The sequence below is a fragment of the Pristiophorus japonicus genome, chromosome 3 (genome assembly GCF_044704955.1).
Source record: "Pristiophorus japonicus isolate sPriJap1 chromosome 3, sPriJap1.hap1, whole genome shotgun sequence".
NCBI classification, from domain to species: Eukaryota; Metazoa; Chordata; class Chondrichthyes; family Pristiophoridae; genus Pristiophorus; species Pristiophorus japonicus.
The window spans coordinates 276,495,988-276,520,548 of record NC_091979.1 but is presented as its reverse complement, the minus strand read 5'-3'; the positions used below and the strand labels follow the sequence as shown (position 1 = coordinate 276,520,548).

General features: G+C 45.9%; 1 protein-coding gene across 3 annotated transcripts in view; it reads left to right on the top strand.

Moving 5' to 3' along the window:
* Positions 1-24,561, top strand: part of LOC139260303 (disintegrin and metalloproteinase domain-containing protein 12) — a 482,943-nt gene that overhangs the window by 281,302 nt on the left and 177,080 nt on the right. For all 3 annotated transcript variants that reach the window (XM_070876752.1, XM_070876751.1, XM_070876750.1), the window contains exon 5: positions 13,804-13,880. In XM_070876752.1, the coding sequence (XP_070732853.1) occupies positions 13,804-13,880 (77 nt within the window). The remainder of the gene's footprint in view (positions 1-13,803; positions 13,881-24,561) is intronic.

The following is a 24,561-nucleotide window of genomic DNA, read 5'->3' as shown; positions in this document are numbered from 1 at the left end:
GGGCAGGGCCCGTCCCCAGCACCAGAGGTAGGTGGCGTTGGGTCGGGTCGGGGCAAGAGGGTCGGTTCGGGTCGGCGGGGGCGGGGGCGCGGAGAGAGAGAGAGGGGGAGGGGGAGGGGGAGGTCAGGTCGAGGAGGGGGAGGTCAGGTCGGATCCAGTCGGGGGCGGGAGTAGAGTCGGGTGGGGTGGGAGCGGGAGTGGCAGTCGCAGACGGGTCGAGTCGGGTCCGGTCCGGGGGAGGGGGTGAAGCAGGAGCGGCAGCGACAGGCGGGTCGAGTCGGGTTCGGTCGGGGGGGGGGAAGCAGGAGCGGCAGCGACAGGCGGGTCGAGTCGGGTGGGGTGGGAGCGGGAGCGGCAGCGACAGGCGGGTCGAGTCGGGTTCGGTCGGGGGGGGGGAAGCAGGAGCGGCAGCGACAGGCGGGTCGAGTCGGGTTCGGTCGGGGGGGGGGAAGCAGGAGCGGCAGCGACAGGCGGGTCGAGTCGGGTCCGGGGGGGGGAAGCAGGAGCGGCAGCGACAGGCGGGTCGAGTCGGGTCCGGGGGGGTGAAGCAGGAGCGGCAGCGACAGGCGGGTCGAGTCGGGTCCGGGGGGGTGAAGCAGGAGCGGCAGCGACAGGCGGGTCGAGTCGGGTCCGGGGGGGTGAAGCAGGAGCGGCAGCGACAGGCGGGTCGAGTCGGGTCCGGTCGGGGGGGGTGAAGCAGGAGCGGCAGCGACAGGCGGGTCGAGTCGGGTCCGGGGGGGGGAAGCAGGAGCGGCAGCGACAGGCGGGTCGAGTCGGGTCCGGGGGGGTGAAGCAGGAGCGGCAGCGACAGGCGGGTCGAGTCGGGTCCGGGGGGGTGAAGCAGGAGCGGCAGCGACAGGCGGGTCGAGTCGGGTCCGGGGGGGGGAAGCAGGAGCGGCAGCGACAGGCGGGTCGAGTCGGGTCCGGGGGGGTGAAGCAGGAGCGGCAGCGACAGGCGGGTCGAGTCGGGTCCGGGGGGGGGAAGCAGGAGCGGCAGCGACAGGCGGGTCGAGTCGGGTCCGGGGGGGGGAAGCAGGAGCGGCAGCGACAGGCGGGTCGAGTCGGGTCCGGGGGGGTGAAGCAGGAGCGGCAGCGACAGGCGGGTCGAGTCGGGTCCGGGGGGGTGAAGCAGGAGCGGCAGCGACAGGCGGGTCGAGTTGGATCCGGTCCGGGGGGGGGGAAGCAGGAGCGGCAGCGACAGGCGGGTCGAGTTGGATCCGGTCCGGGGGGGGGAGAAGCAGGAGCGGCAGCGACAGGCGGGTCGAGTTGGATCCGGTCGGGGGGGTGGTGGGGGGGAGCAGGAGCGGCAGACAGGTCGGGGCGGGGGGGGGGGCGGAAGCAGGAGCGGCAGCGGCAGACGGGTCGAGTCGGGTCCGGGGGGGGGGGGGAAGCAGGAGCGGTAGCGACAGGCGGGTCGAGTTGGATCCGGTCGGGGGGGTGGTGGGGGGGAGCAGGAGCGGCAGACAGGTCGGGGCGGGGGGGGGGGCGGAAGCAGGAGCGGCAGCGGCAGACGGGTCGGGTCGGGTCCGGGGGTGGGAGCAGGAGCGGCAGCGGCAGACGGGTCGGGTCGGGTCCGGGGGTGGGAGCAGGAGCGGCAGCGGCAGTCGGGTCCGGTCCGGTCCAGGGGGGGGGGGGCGGGAAGCAGGAGCGGCAGCGGCAGCGGCAGACGGGTCGGGTCGGGTCCGGTCAGGCGGGGGGGAAAAGCAGGAGCGGGAATCGGCAGGAAGCAGGAGCTGGCCATGGGAGGAGCCTTATTCACGCAGCCCCAGTGAGGCCATTGGGCCAGGGCTAGGGGCTGCGTGCTTCGGGTCCCTCCCACACAGTTTTGGGCGCCTGGAGCTACTGCACTTGCGTGCCCACTGTAGCGCGCATGTGCAGAGGTCCCGGCACTGTTTTCAGCGCAGGGACCTGGCTCCGCCCCCCCTACAGCTCCTGCTGCGCCGCGCCGAGGACCAGAGGACCTGCAGGGAGGTGGAGAATACGGAGGTTTTTTTTAGGCGCACTTTGTGGCGCGAAAAACGGGCGCCCAGCTTGGAGGGGCGCCCGTTTTTTATCGTGTGGAAACTTGGGCCCATAGAAAGTAGGTGCAGGAGTAGGCCATTCGGCCCTGCGAGCCTGCACCACCATTCAGTATGATCATGGCTGATTGTGCAACTTCAGTACCCCATTGCTGCTTTCTCTGTATACCCCTTGATTCCGTTAGCCGTAAGGGCCACATCTAACACCCTTTTGAATATATCTAACGAACTGGCCTCATCAACTTTCTGCGGTAAAGAATTCCACAGGTTCACAACTCTGAGTGAAGAAGTTTCTCCTCATCTTGGTCCTAAATGGCTTACCCCTTGTCCTTAGACTGTTACCACTGGTTCTGGACTTCCCCAACATCGGGAACATTCTTCCTGCATCTAACCTGTCCAATCCCGTCAGAATTTTATATGTTTCTATGAGATCCCCTCTCATTCTTCTAAATTCCAGTGAATATAAGCCTAGTCGATCCAGTCTTTCTACAATTGTACAGGGCTTTGGTAAGTTCACACCTGGAGTACTGTGCACAGTTTTGGTCTCCTTATCTGAGGAAGGATATACTTGTCATAAAGGCAGTACAACGAAGGTTCACTAGATTGATTCCTGGGATGAGAGTGTCCTACAAGGAAGATTGAGCAGGTTGAGCCTTTACTCTCTGGAGTTTAGAAGAATGAGAGGTGATCTTATTGAAATATATACATTTCTGAGGGGGATTGACAAGGTCAATACTCTGAGGATGTTTCCTCTGGCTGGAGAGTCCAGAACTAGGGGACGAAGTCTCAGGATAAGGGGTTGGCCATTTAAGACTGAGATGAGGAGGAATTTCTCCACTTAAAGTGCTATGAATTTTTGGAATTCTCCACTCCAAAGGGCTGCTGATGCTGAGTATATTCAAGCCTGAAATAGATAGATTTTTGAACTCTAGAGGAATCAAGGGATATGGAGATAGAGCGGGAAAGTGGGACAGGGGGGGAAGTTTGCACAGGAAAAATGGATAGGTTAGGGCTGGGGGGGGCGGTGGGAGGGAGAGTGAAAGTTGCAAAAATCTAAAACCTGACCCCAACCCACCTCAAATCTGGCCACTTTCACCTTGTATTCAGACTGTCTTACGCAGTCAGCCAACAAACTGCCAGGAGGCCGGTTGACAATTTAAATATATTAATGAGGCCTGAAGCTTCTACTTTAACTGCGGGGTCGGGGATCGGAACCCTTAGGGAATAGGACCTCACCCTGGGGACAGGGATCAGACCCATCCCGGGGATCGATCTCTCCCCACCCCCCATCCCCTAGGGTCAAGGATGTCTCGGAGCGGGTGCAGGACATTCTGAAAAGGGAGGGTGAACAGCCAGTTGTCGTGGTGCATATTGGTACCAACGATATAGGTAAAAAACGGGATGAGATCCTACAAGACGAAATTAGGGAGCTAGGAGCTAAATTGAAAAAGTAGGACCTCAAAAGTAGTAATCTCAGGATTGCTACCAGTGACACGTGCTAGTCAGAGTAGGAATCGCAGGATAGCTCAGATGAATACGTGGCTTGAGGAGTGGTGCAGAAGGGAGGGATTCAAATTCCTGGGACATTGGAACCGGTTCTGGGGGAGGTGGGACCAGTACAAACTGGACGGTCTAAACCTGGGCAGGACTGGAACCAATGTCCTAGGGGGAGTGTTTGCTCATGCTGTTGGGGAGGAGTTAAACTAATATGGCAGGGGTATGGGAACCAATGCAGGGAGACAGAGGGAAGTAGAATGGGGGCAGAAGCAAAAGATAGAAAGAAGAAAAGTAAAAGTGTAGGGCACAGAAACCTAAGGCAAAAAGCAAAAAGGGCCACATTACAGCAAAATTCTAAAGGGACAAAGACAAGACTGAAGGTTCTGTGCCTCAATGCGAGGAGTATTCGGAATAAGGTGGACAAATTAACTGCGCAGATAGCAGTTAACGGTTATGATGTAATTGGCATCACGGAGACATGGCTCCAGGGTGACCAAGATTGGGAACTCAACATCCAGGGGTATTTAACATTTAGGAAGGATAGACAGAAAGGAAAAGGAGGCGGGGTGACATTGCTGGTTAAAGAGGAAATTAATGCAATAGAAAGAATGGACATTAGTTTGGATGATGTGGAATCGGTATGGGTGGAGCTACGGAATACCAAAGGGCAGAAAACGCTATTGGGAGTTGTGTACAGACCACCAAACAGTAGTAGTGAGGTTGGGGACAGCATCAAACAAGAAATTAGGGATGCGTGCAATAAAGGTACAGCAGTTATCATGGACGACTTTAATCTACTTATTGATTGGGCTAACCAAACTGGTAGTACTGCGGTGGAGGAGGATTCCCTGGAGTGTATTAGGGATGATTTTCTAGACCAATATGTCGAGGAACCAACTAGAGAGCTGGCCATCCTAGACTGGGTGATGTGTAATGAGAAAGGACTAATTAGCAATCTTGTTGTGCGAGGCCCCTTGGGGAAGAGTGACCATAACATGGTAGAATTCTTTATTAAGATGGAGAGTGACACAGTTAATTCAGAAACTAGGGTCCTGAACTTAAGGAAAGGTAACTTCGATGGTTTGAGGTATGAATTGGCTAGAATGGACTGGCAAATGATACTTAAAGGCTTGACGGTGGATAGGCAATGGCAAACATTTAAAGGTCACATGGATGAACTTCAGCAATTGTACATCCCTGTCTGGAGTAAAAATAAAACGGGGAAGGTGGCTCAACCGTGGCTAACAAGAGAAATTAAGGATCGTGTTAAATCCAAGGAAGAGGCATATAAATTGGCCAGAAAAAGCAACAAACCTGAGGACTGGGAGGAATTTAGAATTCAGCAGAGGAGAACAAAGGGTTTAATTAAGAGGGGGAAAATAGAGTACGAGAAGAAGCTTGCCGGGAACATAAAAACTGACTGCAGAAGCTTCTATAGATATGTGAAGAGAAACGATTAGTGAAGACAAACGTAGGTCCCTTACAGTCGGATTCAGGTGAATTTATAATAGGGAACAAAGAAATGGCAGACCAATTGAACAAATACTTTGGTTCTGTCTTCACGAAGGAAGACACAAATAACCTTCCGGAAGTACTAGGGGATCTAGTGAGGAGGAACAACTGAAGGATATCCTTATTAGGCAGGAAATTGTGTTAGGGAAATTGATGGGATTGAAGGCCGATAAATCCCCGGGGCCTGATAGTCTACATCCCAGAGTACTTAAAGAAGTGGCCCTAGAAATAGTGGATGAGTTGGTGATCATTTTCCAACAATCTATCGATTCTGGATCAGTTCCTATGGACTGGAGGGTAGCTAATTTAACTCCACTTTTTTTAAAAAAAAAGGAGGGAGAGAAAAAGCAGGTAATTATAGACCGGTTAGCCTGACATCAGTAGTGGGGAAAATGTTGGAATCAATTATGAAGGATAAAATGGCAGTGCATTTGGAAAGCAGTGACAGGATCGGTCCAAGTCACCATGGATTTATGAAGGGGTGAAGGGGACATAGAAACATAGAAAATAGGTGCAGGAGCAGGCCATTCAGCCCTTCTAGCCTGCACCGCCATTCAATGAGTTCATGGCTGAACATGAAACTTCAGTACCCCCTTCCTGCTTTCTCGCCATAACCCTTGATCCCCCGAGTAGTAAGGACTTCATCTAACTCCCTTTTGAATATATTTAGTGAATTGGCCTCAACTACTTTCTGTGGTAGAGAATTCCACAGGTTCACCACTCTCTGGGTGAAGAAGTTTCTCCTCATCTCGGTCCTAAATGGCTTACCCCTTATCCTTAGACTGTGACCTCTGGTTCTGGACTTCCCCAACATTGGGAACATTCTTCCTGCATCTAACCTGTCTAAACCCGTCAGAATTTTAAACGTTTCTATGAGGTCCCCTCTCATTCTTCTGAACTCCAGTGAATACAAGCCCAGTTGATCCAGTCTTTCTTGATAGGTCAGTCCCGCTATCCCGGGAATCAGTCTGGTGAATCTTCGCTGCACTCCCTCAATAGCAAGAATGTCCTTCCTCAAGTTAGGAGACCAAAACTGTACACAATACTCCAGGTGTGGCCTCACCAAGGCCCTGTACAACTGTAGCAACACCTCCCTGCCCCTGTATTCAAATCCCCTCGCAATGAAGGCCAACATGCCATTTGCTTTCTTAACCGCCTGCTGTACCCGCATGCTAACCTTCAATGACTGATGTACCATGACACCCAGGTCTCGTTGCACCTTCCCTTTTCCTAATCTGTCACCATTCAGATAATAGTCTGTCTCTCTGTTTTTACCACCAAAGTGGATAACCTCACATTTATCCACATTATACTTCATCTGCCATGCATTTGCCCACTCACCTAACCTATCCAAGTCACTCTGCAGCCTAATAGCATCCTCCTCGCAGCTCACACTGCCACCCAACTTAGTGTCATCCGCAAATTTGGAGATACTGCATTCAATCCCCTCGTCTAAATCATTAATGTACAATGTAAACAGCTGGGGCCCCAGCACAGAACCTTGTGGCACCCCACTAGTCACTGCCTGCCATTCTGAAAAGTACCTGTTTACTCCTACTCTTTGCTTCCTGTCTGACAACCAGTTCTCAATCCACGTCAGCACACTACCCCCAATCCCATGTGCTTTAACTTTGCACATTAATCTCTTGTGTGGGACCTTGTCGAAAGCCTTCTGAAAGTCCAAATATACCACATCAACTGGTTCTCCTTTGTCCACTTTACTGGAAACATCCTCAAAAAATTCCAGAAGACTTGTCAAGCATGATTTCCCTTTCACAAATCCATGCTGACTTGGACCTATCATGTCACCATTTTCCAGATGCACTGCTATGACATCCTTAATAATTGATTCCATCATTTTACCCACTACCGAGGTCAGACTGACCGGTCTATAATTCCCTGCCTTCTCTCTCCCTCCCTTTTTAAAAAGTGGGGTTACATTGGCTACCCTCCACTCCATAGGAACTGATCCAGAGTCAATGGAATATTGGAAAATGACTGTCAATGCATGTTTGACAAATCTTCTGGAATTTTTTGAGGATGTAAAGTAGAGTGGACAAGGGAGAACCAGTGGATGTGGTGCATTTGGACTTTCAAAAGGCTTTTGACAAGGTCCCACACAAGAGATTGGTGTGCAAAATCAAAGCACATGGTATTGGGGGTAATATACTGACGTGGATAGAGAACAGGTTGGCAGACAGGAAGCAGAGTCGGTATAAACGGGTCCTTTTCAGAATGGCAGGCAGTGACTAGTGGAGTGCCGCAGGGCTCAGTGCTGGGACCCCAGCTCTTTATAATATACATCAGTGATTTAGATGAAGGAATTGAATGTAATATCTCCCAAGTTTGTAGATGACACTAAACTGGGTGGCGGTGTGAGCTGTGAGGGGGATGCTAAGAGGCTGCAGGGTGACTTGGACAGGTTAGGGGAGTGGGCAAATGCATGGCAGATGCAGTATAATGTGGATAAATGTGAGGTTATCCACTTTGGGGGCAAAAACGCAAAGACAGACTATTATCTGAATGATGACAGATTAGGAAAAGGGGAGTTGCAACGAGACCTGGGTGTCATGGTTCATCTGTCATAGAAAGTTGCCATGTAGGTACAGCAGGCGGTGAAGAAGGCAAATGGTATGTTGGCCTTCATAGCTAGGGGATTTGAGTACAGGAGCAGGGAGATCTTACTGCAGTTGTACAGGGCCTTAGTGAGGCCTCACCTGGAATATTGTGTTCAGTTTTGGTCTCCTAATCTGAGGAAGGACGTTCTTGCTATTGAGGGAGTGCAGCGAAGGTTCACCAGACTGATTCCTGGGATGGCTAGACTGATATATGAGGAGAGACTGGATCAACTGGGTCTTTATACATTGGAGTTTAGAAGGATGAGAGGGGATCTCATAGAAACGTATAAGATTCTGACGTGACGGGACAGGTTAGATGTGGGTAGAATGTTCCCGATGCTGGGGAGCTCCAGAACCAGGGGACACAGTCTAAGGATAAGGGGAAGGCCATTTCGGACTGAGATGAGGAGAAACTTCTTCACTCAGAGAGTTGTTAACCTGTGGAATTCCCTGCCAGTTCATTGGATATATTCAAGAGGGAGTTAGATACGGCTAAGGGGATCAAGGGGTATGGAGAGAAAGTAGGAAATGATCAGCCATGATCTTATTGAATGGTGGTGCAGGCTCGAAGGGCCGAATGTCCTACTCCTGCACCTATTTTCTATGTTTCTATCCTGGGGATCCATCTCGCGCCCCCAACTTGCAACCCCACGGGCTTGGAACCCCTCCCCCCGCCACCTCAGCTAGATGCTGCACTTATCTGTTGCAATCAGGCTGCCTTCCGGGCGGGGAATCCGTCCATTACGTCACACACATGTACGGGGAAACCCAGGTTTCCCATCATCTAATGGGCTCCCCTCGCACTGTGCTGGTGGTAAATGGGAAAATCCCAGCCACAATCTTATTGAATAGTGGCGCAGGCTTGAGGGGCCTTGTGGCCTACCCCTGCACCTGATTATTATGTTCTCTTTTCTTAGCTGCACTATTTCCAACTCTGGCTCGTCTCATCTGCAGTCTGTGGCTTTTATTTCTAAATTTGTGTGAATTCACTTTGTTTTTAAAACATATTTAAACATGGCTCATTCCCCAGTGCTTTCCTTGAAAAATACTGAGAGGCTCCTTGCTGAGATTGTGTTTTGTGGATGCTGGTTACTTTAAAAGTTAATTCAGTGAGTACCTGAGCCATATCAACCACAAATGTGCAGTGTTTGATCTGTAATCCATGTTGATGGTACTACTGTTGGCCTCAGTGTCCCTGGATTCGAGAGGATAAAATCATCCAGGGTTCCCACTATCCAGTGACTCTGCATTTTTGGCATGTCAGACAGGATTAGACTCCACACTGAAACCCCAATTGTTAAATTGCCTGTCTGGGCTCATATCCTGATGTTTTAATTTGTATTATCTTGCTCGGTAGAGTATTCCAAGCACTTACCATTTTTAAGTAAGTTTTCTGTGATATCTTCTAAATTTGCTTTTCATTCATTTCTATTTACGTCTTCGGTTTCTTGGCTTATTTTGAAGTAATAGTTTGTTTGGGTTTCGACAGTGAGTCGGTCCTTTTGGAGCAACGACCTTTCCCGCTCACCCTCGCCAACTCAAGCCAGGTGCACAGGTAGTGTGGAAAATCTGTCCCATATATTGACTATTTCTCTGATGTAAGTTCCTCCAAATTATGGAGTTAGTAACTAGCATCATAGAATTGCCACCAGTGTAATTATAAACACTGGACATGTGCACCATGATGACCTTATGCTTGTGAGTTTTAAGGAAGACAAAAGCTAATGAGAAGAGACGCATTTTATTTTTGGTGCCTGTGCGATGAAAGCGGATAGTGGAAGAACTGTATGACTCAAAAAAGGGGATGAGAAAAAAATGAACAAAAAAAAAATATATGCTAAATAAAGTGCAATGTAAAAATGAAAGGAAAGGGAAGGCTCAGGTGCAAAGCATGTTGATCTAAGATACTAAAAGCTTCCATCTATGATTGCTGGACCTGTTTGTTCAGGTGCAGTGTCAATGAATAGATTGGTGGAAAGCACATAGCCTAATAGAATTTCACCGTCATGCTTTGTTAGTTTCCACTTTATGAGCCTGGTTAGCTGCTGCAGCTTAACTGAAGTTAATAATTATCATAATATTTGTAGAAAATGTGCACTGGGATGCAATAACTTGTATATGAAAGTCCTATTCATATAGCATATTACTTCAAAGTACCAATAGCACCAGAATAAATCAATCAGCTTGCTAAATAAGGCAATGAAATAAGGTCATAATTTAGCACTTAGTTGTCATTATCTAAATATTCTGAAGTTGATCATGTCAATTCAATTTGATAGTACTATCTAAATTTTCCTTTGTTACTATAACAATTCCATTGGTTACCATGGTCTGTACATTTCAATATTACCTTAACTGCTCCATACTTTCAGTGTGCATGTAAATATTGACACTAGTAAGTGTATTTTATTTTAATACATGTCACACAAGGATCATTCCATGCCTTATTTTTGGTACAGAAGACAAACAATTTTGTCATTGGACGTATATAAGGTACTAAACAAATCAACTTCAGCTTCTCCACACTATCCAGCTCTTAAATATTGTCTCCTCTACTATAGTGGGGAAATAGTTAAGCCAATTTAAGCTATATGTACAGCAACCATATAGCAACATGTCTTATTACATTATCGGCTTTTATCTGGAGTGTGCCATAGATTAATTGCTGGTGGAAGTAAACTGTTGACAACAAAATCCTACCAAATGTTGTCTTCCCTCTTGCACTCATATTAGTGCATTGGAATGGAGAAAAGCCATTTTGTTTCTTCTGTGAGTTATATACAATATGTAGAAACACTGTAAATTATAGTGGTGATATTCTCTACAACTACCATATTGCTGTATATAGCAGATTCTGTACAGAGAAAATTATAAATCCGACAGATTATTTTTAATTTCTCAATGAATCTAGCAGAATCTTTCAGGCAACTTTACATTGCACGTGGTAATCATCACAAAGTTTGACAAACTAAAATGTAGATGATGTAAAAATGCACCTTAGATTTTTACCTTAAATATCCTTATATATTTAACTTTTAATATCCTTATATATTTAACTTTTAATAGCTCACAATGTTTAATAGCTTTTTAAAAAAGGAGGGAGAGAGAAAGCAGGGAATTATAGACCGGTCAGCCTGACCTCAGTAGTGGGTAAAATGATGGAATCAATTATTAAGGATGTCATAGCAGCGCATTTGGAAAATGGTGACATGATAGGTCCAAATCAGCATGGATTTGTGAAAGGGAGATCATGCTTGACAAATCTTCTAGAATTTTTTGAGGATGTTTCCAGTAAAGTGGACAAAGGAGAACCAGTTGATTTTCAGAAGGCTTTCGACAAGGTCCCACACAGGAGATTAATGTGCAAAGTTAAAGCACGTGGGATTGGGGGTAGTGTGCTGACGTGGATTGAGAACTGGTTGTCAGACAGGAAGCAAAGAGTAGGAGTAAATGGGTACTTTTCAGAATGGCAGGCAGTGACTAGTGGGGTACTGCAAGGTTCTGTGCTGGGGCCCCAGCTGTTTACATTGTACATTAATGATTTAGACGAGGGGATTAAATGTAGTATCTCCAAATTTGCGGATGACACTAAGTTGGGTGGCAGTGTGAGCTGCGAGGAGGATGCTATGAGGCTACAGAGTGACTTGGATAGGTTAGGTGAGTGGGCAAATGCATGGCAGATGAAGTATAATGTGGATAAATGTGAGGTTATCCACTTTGGTGGTAAAAACAGAGAGACAGACTATTATCTGAATGGTGACAGATTAGGAAAAGGGGAGGTGCAGAGAGACCTGGGTGTCATGGTACATCAGTCATTGAAGGTTAGCATGCAGGTACAGCAGGCGGTTAAGAAAGAAAATGGCATGTTGGCCTTCATAGCGAGGGGATTTGAGTACAGGGGCAGGGAGGTGTTGCTACAGTTGTACAGGGCCTTGGTGAGGCCACACCTGGAGTATTGTGTACAGTTTTGGTCTCCTAACTTGAGAAAGGACATTCTTGCTATTGAGGGAGTGCAGCGAAGATTCACCGGACTGATTCCCGGGATGGTGGGACTGACCTATCAAGAAAGACTGGATCAACTGGGCTTGTATTCACTGGAGTTCAGAAGAGTGAGAGGGGACCTCATAGAAACATTTAAAATTCTGACGGGTTTGGACAGGTTGGATGCAGGAAGAATGTTCCCAATGTTGGGGAAGTCCAGAACCAGGGGTCACAGTCTAAGGATAAGGGGTAAGCCATTTAGGACTGAGATGAGGAGAATCTTCTTCACCCAGAGAGTGGTGAACCTGTGGAATTCTCTACCACAGAAAATAGTTGAGGCCAGTTCACTAAATATATTCAAAAGGGAGTTAGATGAAGTCCTTACTACTCGGGGGATCAAGGGGTATGGCGAGAAAGCAGGAAGGGGGTACTGAAGTTTCATGTTCAGCCATGAACTCATTGAATGGCGGTGCAGGCTAGAAGGGCTGAATGGCCTGCTCCTGCACCTATTTTCTATGTTTCTATGTTTCTATGTTTCTATGTTGTATGCATATATTCGCAGTTGCTTTCATCAGTTTCTTTTCAAAAAGCATCTGAATTTGCATTTTTATTTTTATTTCTTCCCATTTAACGTTCCCTCCATGGTACCACTCACCATATGCCATTCACAGGACAAAAGCAAAATGATTTGATGCTTCAGGAGGGCTATAATCATGCTTTGACAGTTTTACTCCCCCTCCACAGAAGGAGGGAATAAGTAGTAAATGTAATTATTCAGGCAAATGTAATCATGTTAAAATGAAAATAATTCTTAAGTCCACTTAAGAATGAAGGACATTGAGGATTTCCACATAACAATTTTTTCCCATTCTTTCTCCTCCCCTTCTAAAGGTGTTAACTCTTTGCTGGGGTATGGTTCAATGAACACCGGGCACCTCCAGTAAATTGCCCAAGTAATATTTCTCATGTGTGACCATAAACGGAAAATGCCAGTGCAACTATGGGCGAATAACACAGTTGAGCCCGATCCTGTCACCACCTAGTGTCCATGCATGTGCAGTTCCAGCAGGGGACATTGGATAGCAATCAAAACCAGGCAGCCTGGCTGATTATCATCGTCTGAACCCAGGGAGTTTCAGGATCAATTGTTGCCCCTTGGCTGCAAATCAAACTTTTTTTCATTCTCTCGCCCCCCACCCCCCCCCCCAAAAGAAACAGATTAAAATGAAGCAGAAAATAAAACAAAATCGCACCTTTTACAGGTACTTCCCCATTATACTTGGAGCCAGTGTTGCTGCTCTTGACTCTTGGTAATCTGTCGTATCCAACAAAGACGTTGATGTGCTAATCATCAATGGCATGTGTCTTCAAGTGGCTGTAGAGGCCAATTCTGGATGCACATAGTCTCTTGCATGTCGGACAAGGGAAGTTCGATGTGCCTGATGCTGACAGTACTGCCACCTGATGTCGTCTATCTCTAGTGTCCCGCAGGCGTTGACATCAGCTTTCTTCGAAGGTCTGGCAGGCAGTCCTCGTGAGGGTTCGCCACTGGATTTTATTAGCTGCTGTATTCTCGAGGTCCTTTGGTCGGATGCCACAGTACTGGAGGTTAGCCTTGATGCAATCTTTGTAGGGCGCCCCTAGTGTCTTTGACCTTCACAGAGCTCGCCGTGAAGAAGCTGATGAGGGATCCTTGACTCATCCATGCGGATGACATGTCCAGCCCACCGGAACTGGGCTCGCATGATCATCACCTCGATGCTAGTTGATTAGCAATTTAAGATATCACCTAACAAGATAGGAACATATTCAAGCATTGCAGAAGGTACTTAGAAGGGAGTCAAGGGTTATGGGGAGCGGGTCAGCCATGATCTTATTGAGGCCAACATCAGATCAGCCATGATCTTATTGAATGGCAGAGCAGGCTTGAGGGGCCAAATGGCCTACTCCTGCTCCTATTTCTTATGTTCTTATAATTGCTATAACTGAAGGACTCTGTATTCTAGTCAAACGGCAGCTCTTACTCCTATAGAGGTTCTGTTGTAGCAATATTTTCACAGATTTTGTTTGCAATTTAATTAGCATTCAACAGATAGCATTGCACATCATTTATTAAAATATTGAAGCATTTGCACGAGGAAAAATATAGTTCATGTTATATAATATTTTCTTTTAAGGGTCACTGCTACTACCATGGTCATGTGCAAGGATATTCTCAATCTACTGTCAGCCTCAGCACTTGTTCTGGTCTCAGGTATGAATTAAACCCTTTTCATTTGCAATGTGTATTATATAGTTTGTATAGAAATGGGGGCATTTCTGCTTTGGGTGCATGTGCAAAGTTGGTCACCATTAACCCTGATTTACATCTCATTCCTCAATAACAATCTGCATGTGGAATCCCTGTTTCATCCCTGGACATTTTGGTTTCAATGGGCTACAGATAGATTGAGCAGGGAATTGACCAACTCCAAGGTACACAACAGAAACGCTCCCTATTTTCACTCCCCACTGAAGGGAGGTGCCTGAACTTCACTTTGTGCCTCTCCAAAGCAATGCAAATGAGATTGGGAATTCATTGGACTGGGAATTAAAGTGACCATTTATCCTGATATTTCTTTTTTTTTTAAAAAAGCTTGTTTTTTTATTTTGACTTTTACTTCGTATGTGGTTTGCTCCTGTTTCATTGGGGATATGAATCTCATTTTCAAAACGTGCTTAATGTTTAAATTTAAAAGTGTTGAATAGCCGCTGAAGAGCTGTTATAAAGTGGCCGTATGTGTGCCAACTTCGTACTTCCCCATACAAGTGCTGCTGTGCTAGCTTCTTAAGTGCACTCGCTCTGGTGGTAACCTGCAGTTAGTATCAATAGCAACAGAACCCACATTTGGTGCGCGTAAAAATAGGTTTGATATTTTTATATTCATGCACCTGGCATAAAATTTGGGGTTGGCATGTCTTTTATGTCCAGTGAGGCTTTATCAATAAAATACACTCTATAATTTGATGTTTTAGGAGCAAGGAAACCCAATTGTGCACTATTCACAATTAGCCCACCTACTGTATTTTTATTGACCATTACACTCCACTGAAATATAAATAACATTAGATTTCAAAAAGATCTACTGCACGGAAGTATCTTCTTTTACCTACACCAAGGCTGCAGTTATACTACAGACATGAGGCTCAGAACATTATCTGTACAGTGCAATGTTAAGCCGGTAGAACTGACCTCAATGATAATAGAGCTCTGCATTTGCTCCATTCCATGGGGAGTTATTTTATAATATTTTGAGTGAGGGCAGGAGTGTTGCTTCTCTCTTAATAGTGAAAAGAGTTAAAAGTGAATTTGCAAATTTCTCAGGGTGTCCAATCGACTGGCTTAGTACTGGAGAATGTGGGTTTGCACCAGGCTGGATTTATACTGCACCTAATACAAAGTCCAAGCTGTGCGAGACCACCTACTAGAGAGGGGCTTTCAACTCAGCTGGCCTGACTCCCAAGCTATGCTACCACTTTTGCATTGATGTATTCCCAAAACCTTTTTGCATTCATCCAATAGTAGTAGTATAACTGCATCCTAATATTAAATGCTGGCTTAACTAAGACTACCCAGAATATATTGCCAAGATGAACACTACTCTTATTAACATTGCCTACATTAACAAAAGCTACTTTATTTTATAGTCTTTGCACTAATACTGCCCACCCTGGTAGTTAACAGTTAACATTTCAATCATCCAGGTTACCACCTTTCTGAACATTTTGTCGAGACATTTAAATTTAATAATTCTCATTTTATGACAGTCTGGTTTACTAAATTAATTTGGTATTAAATATGTTGACTAAATTTAATTAGTTATGTTATTGACTGTCACTATGCAATTGAACTTTTGCACAAGTGTAATAGTAGTGCTGAAAGAGTTCAAAATAGTGCTGTTCCATATAAACCAACTTAGCAAATGAGCAAAAGGTGACCAACAGCTTCATAAAACTGATAACTCTAGAACAGCTCTTACATGTGAAAACAAGGTCTATGACAGGATTGAAGGCAGGAGAGATTAAATGACAAAAGGGATGATGGTGCAAGACAAAAGTAGATGGTAATGGGATATGTTGAGAAACAAAAGATGGGTTTAGAAGGTGTAAATGAGAATGAAAATGAGAATGGCAGAATCATCAACAGCTGCCATGAAAAAAAATAGGGGCAGAGGTTATGGTCTGAAATTGTTGAACTCGATGTTGAATTCAGAAGGCTGTAAAATGCCTAATCGAAAGCTGTTCCTCGAGCTTACGTTGACCTTCGTTGGAACAGTGTAAGAACAGCTCCATTCAGTCTAAGTGTGGTCCCGAGGTTCCAGTCGCCTGTCACTTTAATTCTCTGCTTTACTCTCACTCTGACCTCTCTATCCTCAGCCTCTTACACTGTTCCAACAAAGCTCAATATAAGCTCGAAGAACAGCACCTCATCTTTCCAGCCTTCTGGACTCCGCATCGAGTTCAACAATTTCAGACCATAACCTCTGCTCTTACTTTGTCACACGGCAACTGTTGATGATTCCGCCATTCCCATTTATACCTCATCGAGAATCATAGGGGCCGAAATTCAGTAGCGCAAGAAAGCTGGTGTACCTATGATTATTTTAATTTTAGTACCCCTGGCATCCATGATGCGGTCGGATGATCGATCTTCAGGACTTCAAAGTCCCAAAGGAAATTGGTCATAGTGGGGGCAGAAGGTAGACAGGAAGGCAGGCTGAGAGGCTGAATTGGGACTGAGCGACGGAGTAGTGGTGTCGTCACCACGCTCTCTCCCCTTCGTGAAAGGGGAGAGAATTTGTCAGTTTTCATCTCCAGCCACTGGGCCACCAGGGAGGGTTTCGGCCGGGCCTGGCACCCAAGACGGGGTGCTAGGCTGCCCGTTGGCGGCCTGGCTGAACCCATGGGCACTATCTTGTCGGCCAATTGGGAAGTCGGCCGGAAAAACTATTAGATGGCGGCTGCGGCAGTGGGCTCTCCCCTTGAAGGGCCGCCGCGCTGCCATGCCGCACTCACTGGGGATAAGGTGCACCGACACAGAAAGCTGTTGGGGCATTGTGCAGCAGGGAAATCGATTTTTCGACCTGAATTTCGGTCGGTGCATTCTTAAAGTGAGGGTAGGTGGCGGTGCGCATTCTGATGATGAGCTTGGGGGCAGAATCGGGTCCAGGCCAAAAAATCCCTGACCTTGGGTCGGCCAGTTGACCACAAAATGGCGGCCACGGGATTCCGATGCATGGCTGCCACAAACGGACAGTAACGGGTCTTTCTAAGACCCTGAATTTTGACCTCCATAGAATCGTAGAATGGTTACAACACAGAAGGCGGCTATTCGGCCCGTCGAGCCTATGGCAGCTGCATGAGCACTTCAGCTAGTCCCACTCCCCCGCCCTTTCCCTGTAGCCCTGCAAATGTTTCTCTTTCAGGTATTTATCCAACTCCCTTTTGAAAGCCATGATTGAGTCTGCCTCCACCACCCTTTCAGGCCGTGCATTCCAGATCCTAACCACTCACTGCGTAAAAAAATATTTTCTTATGTCACCTTTGGTTCTTTTGCCAATCACCTTAAATCTGTGTCCTCTGGTTCTTGACCCTTCTGCCAATGGGAACAGTTTCTCTGTATCTACTCTGTCCAATCTTCTCTATCTAATCTTTTCTGCTCTAAAGAGAACAACCCCAGCGTCTCCAGTCTATCCAGGTAACTGAAGTCCCTCATCCCTGGAATCATTCTCGTAAATCTTTTCTGCACCCTCTCTGAGGCCTACTCATCCTTCCTAAAGTGCGGTGTCCAGAATTGGACACACTACTCCAGTTGAGACCTGTTTTTTGCAGGTCCGTCATAATATCCACGCTTTTGTACTCTATGAGCTGGATTTTCCGCTGCTGTCCTCCTCTGTTTTCGCTCCGGAGGGGCAGCAATAGCGGCGGTGAGCATTTCTGACTGGGGGTCAGCTTCCAGCACCCCGCCGGGGTTTTGGGGGCTGGTTTCAGCGGGGCGCGAAGCATTGCCGTCCGGAAGAGGCGAGCAACGCCCCTGGTTGCGACACCGGCTAGCTTTTTGACTCCCGCCCGACCCGTACACCCTGCAGCGCACCCTGCTGGGTCTGCCTGTGAAAACGGGCGGTCCGATCTATACGAGCTGCAGAGAGGTGAGTAATGTCCGCCTCAGGTAAGTGTGATGGTTTTTTTATTGCTATGTATTGGGAATGTTTTTGGTGGGTTTTTTTAAGTTTTGTTTTTTGTCCCCAGGCCTCTCTTAGAGCGCTCCCGGGCCGACTGTTTAGTTCAGGATTTTCGCATGCTCAGTCGGCCTAGCACCCTAAGAGAGGTGTACAATGTCTCCCTTAGCACTCTGCTCCAAACTCAGGTCCCAGCTGCCCAATTTTGCTGACTGAGGTGCAAACTGTTCCCGGGCGCAAACTTTACCGCCCCGCTGCTATTACCGTCCCGAAATGAGCAAAACCGAAAATCTAGCCCTATACCTCTACTCATGAAGCCCAGGATCCTGTAAGCTTTTTTAACTGCTTTCTCAACCTGCCCTGCCACCTTCAACGATTTGTGCACATATACCCCTAGGTCTCTCTGTTCCTTTTAGGATTGTACTCTTTAGTTTATATTTCCTCTCCTCATTCTTTCTACCAAAATGTATCACTTTGTACTTTTCTGCGTTAAATTTCATCTGCCACGTGTCCGCCCATTCCACCAGCCTGCCTATGTCCTCTTGAAGTCTATCACTATCCTCTGCACTGTTCACTATGCTTTCAAGTTTTGTGTCATCTGCAAATTTTGAAATTGTGCCCTGTACACCCATATCCAAGTCATAAATATATATTAAGAAATGCAGTGATCCTAGAACCGACCCCTAGGAAACATCACTTTAACCCTTTAACTGAAGGGGAGGGACATTGTGACGCATCAGCGTGACGATGATGACTTCGAACGTTGACTGCTCCGACCCACCCCACTTCCGCCCCGCCTGCACTTCCGCCCCTCTCCCCACACCAACACCGCTCCAACTGGAAACAGAAACCAAAGTGCAGAAAATCACTGGAATGTCCGCCTCATGCATTGGGACGGACTGTTAGAAATAGCCAAGTTTACAGCTATTTCTGGTCATTTTAAATAATCAGGTTCGAGTGCAAACCAATATGGTGGATATATTGTGTTTAATCAGAGTTTAAGACGGAATATAACACATTAGTTATACGACCGTATATTAAACATACGACCATGACAATAGTTGAAATCGATACGATCGGACAGACGGTTGACACACGTGAGCATGTCTGTTCCTCCATTCATCTAGGACTTCTTTTACTCTCTCTCTCTCTCTCTCTCTCTCTCTCCTTCTGTCTGTGAGTACAAGCTTCTGGGAGGTCACTTTTAACCCATTTTTAGGCGTGGGCCTGAACCGGAATATTGACAAGACCTTTTGACCTATAGAGATTCACCTGAAAACTTGCTATCCAATACTGTATTGTGTTATTTGTCTCAATTGCTGTTTCAAGAACGCGCCTTAACGATGTCTTACGATTTTGGCCACATGTCATTGTTTCTATCTTCTCGAAGACACTTTTCTGTGAAATTCCTTTAATCTCTCTCTATCCCTATTCTCTCGGGTACAATCAATATAAAGCCTAGTCCTATACCCTTTGAACTTATGAAGCCAAACCAGAGATTTCTCATCTTAACCGGTCGTTAACTTCTTTACGACATAGCAAACTGTCTGTGTTTACATTAATTCCTACAAACTTCCTTGCATTCCAAGTCTTTCTTTAAATAATCAGGTTCTTTATGTATCTTTAAGACACAAAATGTCTTAAAGATACATAAACAACATTGAAACTTTAACTTGAAAACCACAGATCATGGTTGTCATAGTGCAGAATGCTATAACATCTCAGCAGGGTGCCAAGACATTAGCATTTCTAAGTATTCTGAATAGACAATTCATCTCCAGTTCTAAACAATGATTTAAAACACAGCATTCATATCAGTTTTATACATTTTTAGACATCTTTAGTTTCTAACAGAATGGAGCGCCTAAAAAACAGTAGCTGCGCCCCGTTTCGGGCAGAGGACAATTTTGGCCCTTCGGTTTCCTGCCACTTAGCCAATTTCATATCCATGCTGCCACTGTCCCTTTTATTCCATGGGCTTCAACTTTTCTGGCAAGCGTATTATGTGTCACTTTGTCAAACACCTTTTGGAAATTCATGTACAGCACGTCAAACGCATTGCCTTCATCAACCTCTCTGTTGCCTCATTAAAAAAACTTGATCAATTTGGTTCAACACAATTTGCCTTTCACAAATCCGTGCTGGCTTTCCTTAATTAATTCACATTGTCCAAGTGACTATTAATTTTGTCCCTGATTACTGTTTCTAAAAGCTTCCGCACAACTGAGGTTAAACTGACTGGCCGATAGTTGCTGGGTTTATCTTTACACTCTTTTTTGAATAAGGGTGTAACAAGAACCAATGCAAAAGCCGGTAGGCAACAGAGCAGAGTAGCACTGTGTTAAGTGTAAACCACAAGGTGATAGGAAGGGACAAGTCCCCTGGTCCTGATGAATTGCATCCCAGGGTATTAAAAGAGATGGCGAAAGTTATAGCAGATGCATTCGTTATAATCTACCAAAATTCTCTGGACTCTGGGGAGGTACCAGCGGATTGGAAAGCAGCTAATGTAACGCCTCTGTTTAAAAAAAGGGGCAGACAAAAGGCAGGTAACTATAGGCCGGTTAGTTTAACATCTGTAGTGGGGAAAATGCTTGAAGCTATCATGAAGGAAGAAATAGCGGGACATCTAGATAGGAATAGTGCAATCAAGCAGACGCAACATGGATTCATGAAGGGGAAATCATGTTTAACTAATTTACTGGAATTCTTTGAGGATATAACAAGCATGGTGGATAGTGGTGTACCGATGGATGTGGTGTATTTAGATTTCCAAAAGGCATTCGATAAGGTGCCACACAAAAGGTTACTGCAGAAGATAAAGGTACGTGGAGTCAGAGGAAATGTATTAGCATGGATAGAGAATTGGCTAGCTAACAGAAAGCAGAGAGTCGGGATAAATGGGTCCTTTTCGGGTTGGAAATCGGTGGTTAGTGGTGTGCCACAGGGATCGGTGCTGGGACCACAACTGTTTACAATATACATAGATGACCTGGAAGAGGGGACAGAGTGTAGTGTAACAAAATGTGCAGATGACACAAAGATTAGTGGGAAAGCGGGTTGTGTAGAGGACACAGAGAGGCTGCAAAGAGATTTGGATAGGTTAAGCGAATGGGCTAAGATTTGGCAGATGGAATACAATGTCGGAAAATGTGAGGTCATCCACCTTGGAAAAAAAACAGTAAAAGGTAAAATTATTTGAATGGGGAGAAATTACAACATGCTGCGGTGTAGAGGGACCTGGGGGTCCTTGTGCATGAATCCAAAAAAGTTAGTTTGCAGGTGCAGCAGGTAGTCAGGAAGGCGAATGGAATGTTGACCTTCATTGCGAGAGGGATGGAGTACAAAAGCAGGGAGGTCCTGCTGCAACTGTATAGGGTATTGGTGAGGCCTGCGTGCAGTTTTGGTCACCTTACTTAAGGAAGGATATACCCTGGAGAGGGTACAGAGACGATTCACTAGGCTGATTCCGGAGTTGAGGGGGTTACCTTATGATGATAGATTGAGTAGACTGGGTCTTTACTCGTTGGAGTTCAGAAGGATGAGGGGTGATCTTATAGAAACATTTAAAATAATGAAAGGGATAGACAAGATAGAGGCAGAGAGGTTGTTTCCACTGGTCGGGGAGACTAGAACTAGGGGGCACAGCCTCAAAATACGGGGGAGCCAATTTAAAACCGAGCTGAGAAGGAATTTCTTCTCCCAGAGGGTTGTGAATCTGTGGAATTCTCTGCCCAAGGAAGCAGTTGAGGCTAGCTCATTGAATGTATTCAAATCACAGATAGATTTTTAACCAATAAGGGAATTAAGGGTTATGGGGAGCGGGCGGGTAAGTGGAGCTGAGTCCACGGCCAGATCAGCCATGACCTTTTTGAATGGCGGAGCAGGCTCGAGGGGCTAGATGGCCTACTCCTGTTCCTAATTCTTATGTTCTTATGTTCTTATGTATTTGCAATTCTCCAAATCCTCAGGCACCATCCCTGTCTTCAGGGAGGATTGGAATATTATGGCCAGTACCTCCGCAATTTCTTCCTTCACTTCCCTCAGTTTTCTAGGATGCGTCCCATCCGGTCTACTTTAAGTACAGCCAGCCTTTCTGGTACCTCATCTTTATCCAGTATCTGTTCTAACTTCTCCTTCGCTATGGCTATGGCAGCATTTTCTTCCTTGGTGAAGACAGATGCAAAGTACTCATTTATTAAAAGAAAGAAAGATTTGGATTTATATGGCGTCTTTCACGATCACCGGACGTCTCAAAGCGCTTTACTGCTAATGAAGTACTTTTTGAAGTGTTGTCACTGCTGTAATGTAGGAAACATGGCAGCCAATTTACACACAAGCCAGCACATGTGATAATGACCAGATATTCAGTTTTTTTGTTATGTTGATTGAGAGATAAATATTGGCCAGGATACGGGGATAACGCTCTTGCTCTTCTTCAAAATAGTGCTATGGGATCTTTTACATCCACTTGAGAGACCAGACAGGACCTCGGTTTGATGTCTCATCCTAAAGACGGCAGCTCCAACAGTGCAGCGCTCCCTCAGCACTGCACTGCAGTGTCAGATTTTTCATGTACATGTACATGGAGTGGGACTTGAACATACAACCTTCATGAGTGTGCTACCCACTGAGCCACAGCTGACACTCAAACACTATTACCTCAGCCATACCCTCTACCTCCAAGCATTTTGATCCCGAATCAGCTCGACCCCTCCACTTACTATTATTTATATTTATATCTCGACTCATCTTTTGATTCTTAACTTGTCCCATTACCATCTCCTTTTGCTATCATATCTTTTGTCTCCTAATCTCTTCTGCCTTCCACCCTGTCACAGAGCCTCCTTTTTGTTCTTTCCTCCCCTCCCTCCTTTCCCTGCCCCTGCACTTGCTTAAAATCTGTTGCATCTCTAAATTTCTCCCATACTGCCGAAAGTTCATCAACCTGAAACCTTAACTCTGTTGCTCTCTTCACAGATACTGCCTGACCTGCCGAGTATTTCCAGCATTTTCTGTTTTTGTTTCAGATTTCCAACATCTGCAGTATTTTAGACTTTGTAACTTAAGATGTAGATGTACACAATCATCCTTCACTTGTATTGAAGGGGACGGGTGGGGGTGGGGGGGAGGCGGAATTAGAGACAAGAAAACATAAAAGGAGAAATCCAAATGCTGACAGCGTAAAATTGGTTGTGTGTGCTCTTCTGGAAAGTTTGCATTTTTTTATTAAAATGATGAATTCTGGTTAATTTGAAGCTCTTTTATATTACATCCTGATAGGTAGGTCCTTGTGTAAGAAAATGGAAAAGCATTTTTGGAACTAATTCATTAAATGAGGTCCTGATAGTGACACTTGCTCTTGAAGATAATACTGCTAGTGGATTTTCTGTCTTTATTATTTTTATTTGGACTCGATAGCTATTTTCTCTTCTGACTTCAATATCCAAAAAGATTTAAGTTAAACATATTGGAGAGAAGAATTATTCCAGTTGCTATGTATAGCAAAGTCATTAACATATTGAGAAAGAACATGTTCACAATAGTGTAACTTTTCTTCTTCACTGCCTCGGCAGTGATCTGTCAGAACAGATCGCCCATCCGTTGTAGAATCCGCCTGATTTCTATTCCATTGATTTTCATAGCAGGAAAATCAAGAGGGTTCCACAATGGACAGGCGATCCACTCTGTCAAATCCCCACCCAAACAATGAAAAAGAGCATCTTTATGCTTAGTGAGTGGAGCAGTTCGTCACCCATAATGAGTAAAATCTGAAGATTTGAATTAATAAGAACATAAGAAATAGGAGCAGGAGTAGGCCATTTGGCCCCTCGAGCCTGCTCCGCCATTCAATATCATGGCTGATCTGATCATGGACTCAGCTCCACTATCCTGCCCGCTCCCCGTAACCCTTTACTCTTTATCACTCAAAAATCCGTCTATCTCTGCCTTAAATATATTCAATGACGCAGCCTCCATAGCTCTCTGGACAGAGAATTCCACAGATTTACAATCCTAAGAGAAGACATTTCTCCTCATCTCAGTTGTAAATGGGTGGCCCCTTATTTTGAGACTATGTCCCCTAGTTTTAGTTTCCCCTATGAGTGGAAATATCCTCTCTGCATCCACCTTGTTGAGCCCTCTCATTATCATAAGTTTCAATGCAATCACCTCTCATTCTTCTGAACTCCAATGTGTATAGGCCCAATCTACTCAACCTATCCTCATCTCTGGAATCAACCTAGTGAACCTTCTCTGAACAGCCTCCAATGCAAATATATCCTTCCTTAAATACAGAGACCAAAACTGTATGCAGTAGTCCAGGTGTGGCCTCACCAATACCCTGTAGAGTTGTAGCAGGACTTCTCTGCTTTTATACTCTATCCCCCTTGCAATAAAGGCCAACATTCCATTTGCCTTCCTGATTACTTGCTGTACTGCATACTAACTTTGTGTGCTTCATGCACAAGGACCCCCAGGTCCCTCTGTACTGCAGCACTTTGCAATTTTTCTCCATTTAAATAATAATTTGCTTTTCTATTATTTCAGCCAAAGTGGATAACCTCACATTTTCCCACATTGTACTCCATCTGCCAAAATTTTTGCCCGCTCACTTAGCCTGTCTATATCCCTTTGCAGATTTTTTATGTCCTCACAATTTGCTTTCCCACCCATCTTTGTATCATCAGCAAACTTGGCTACATTACACTCGGTCCC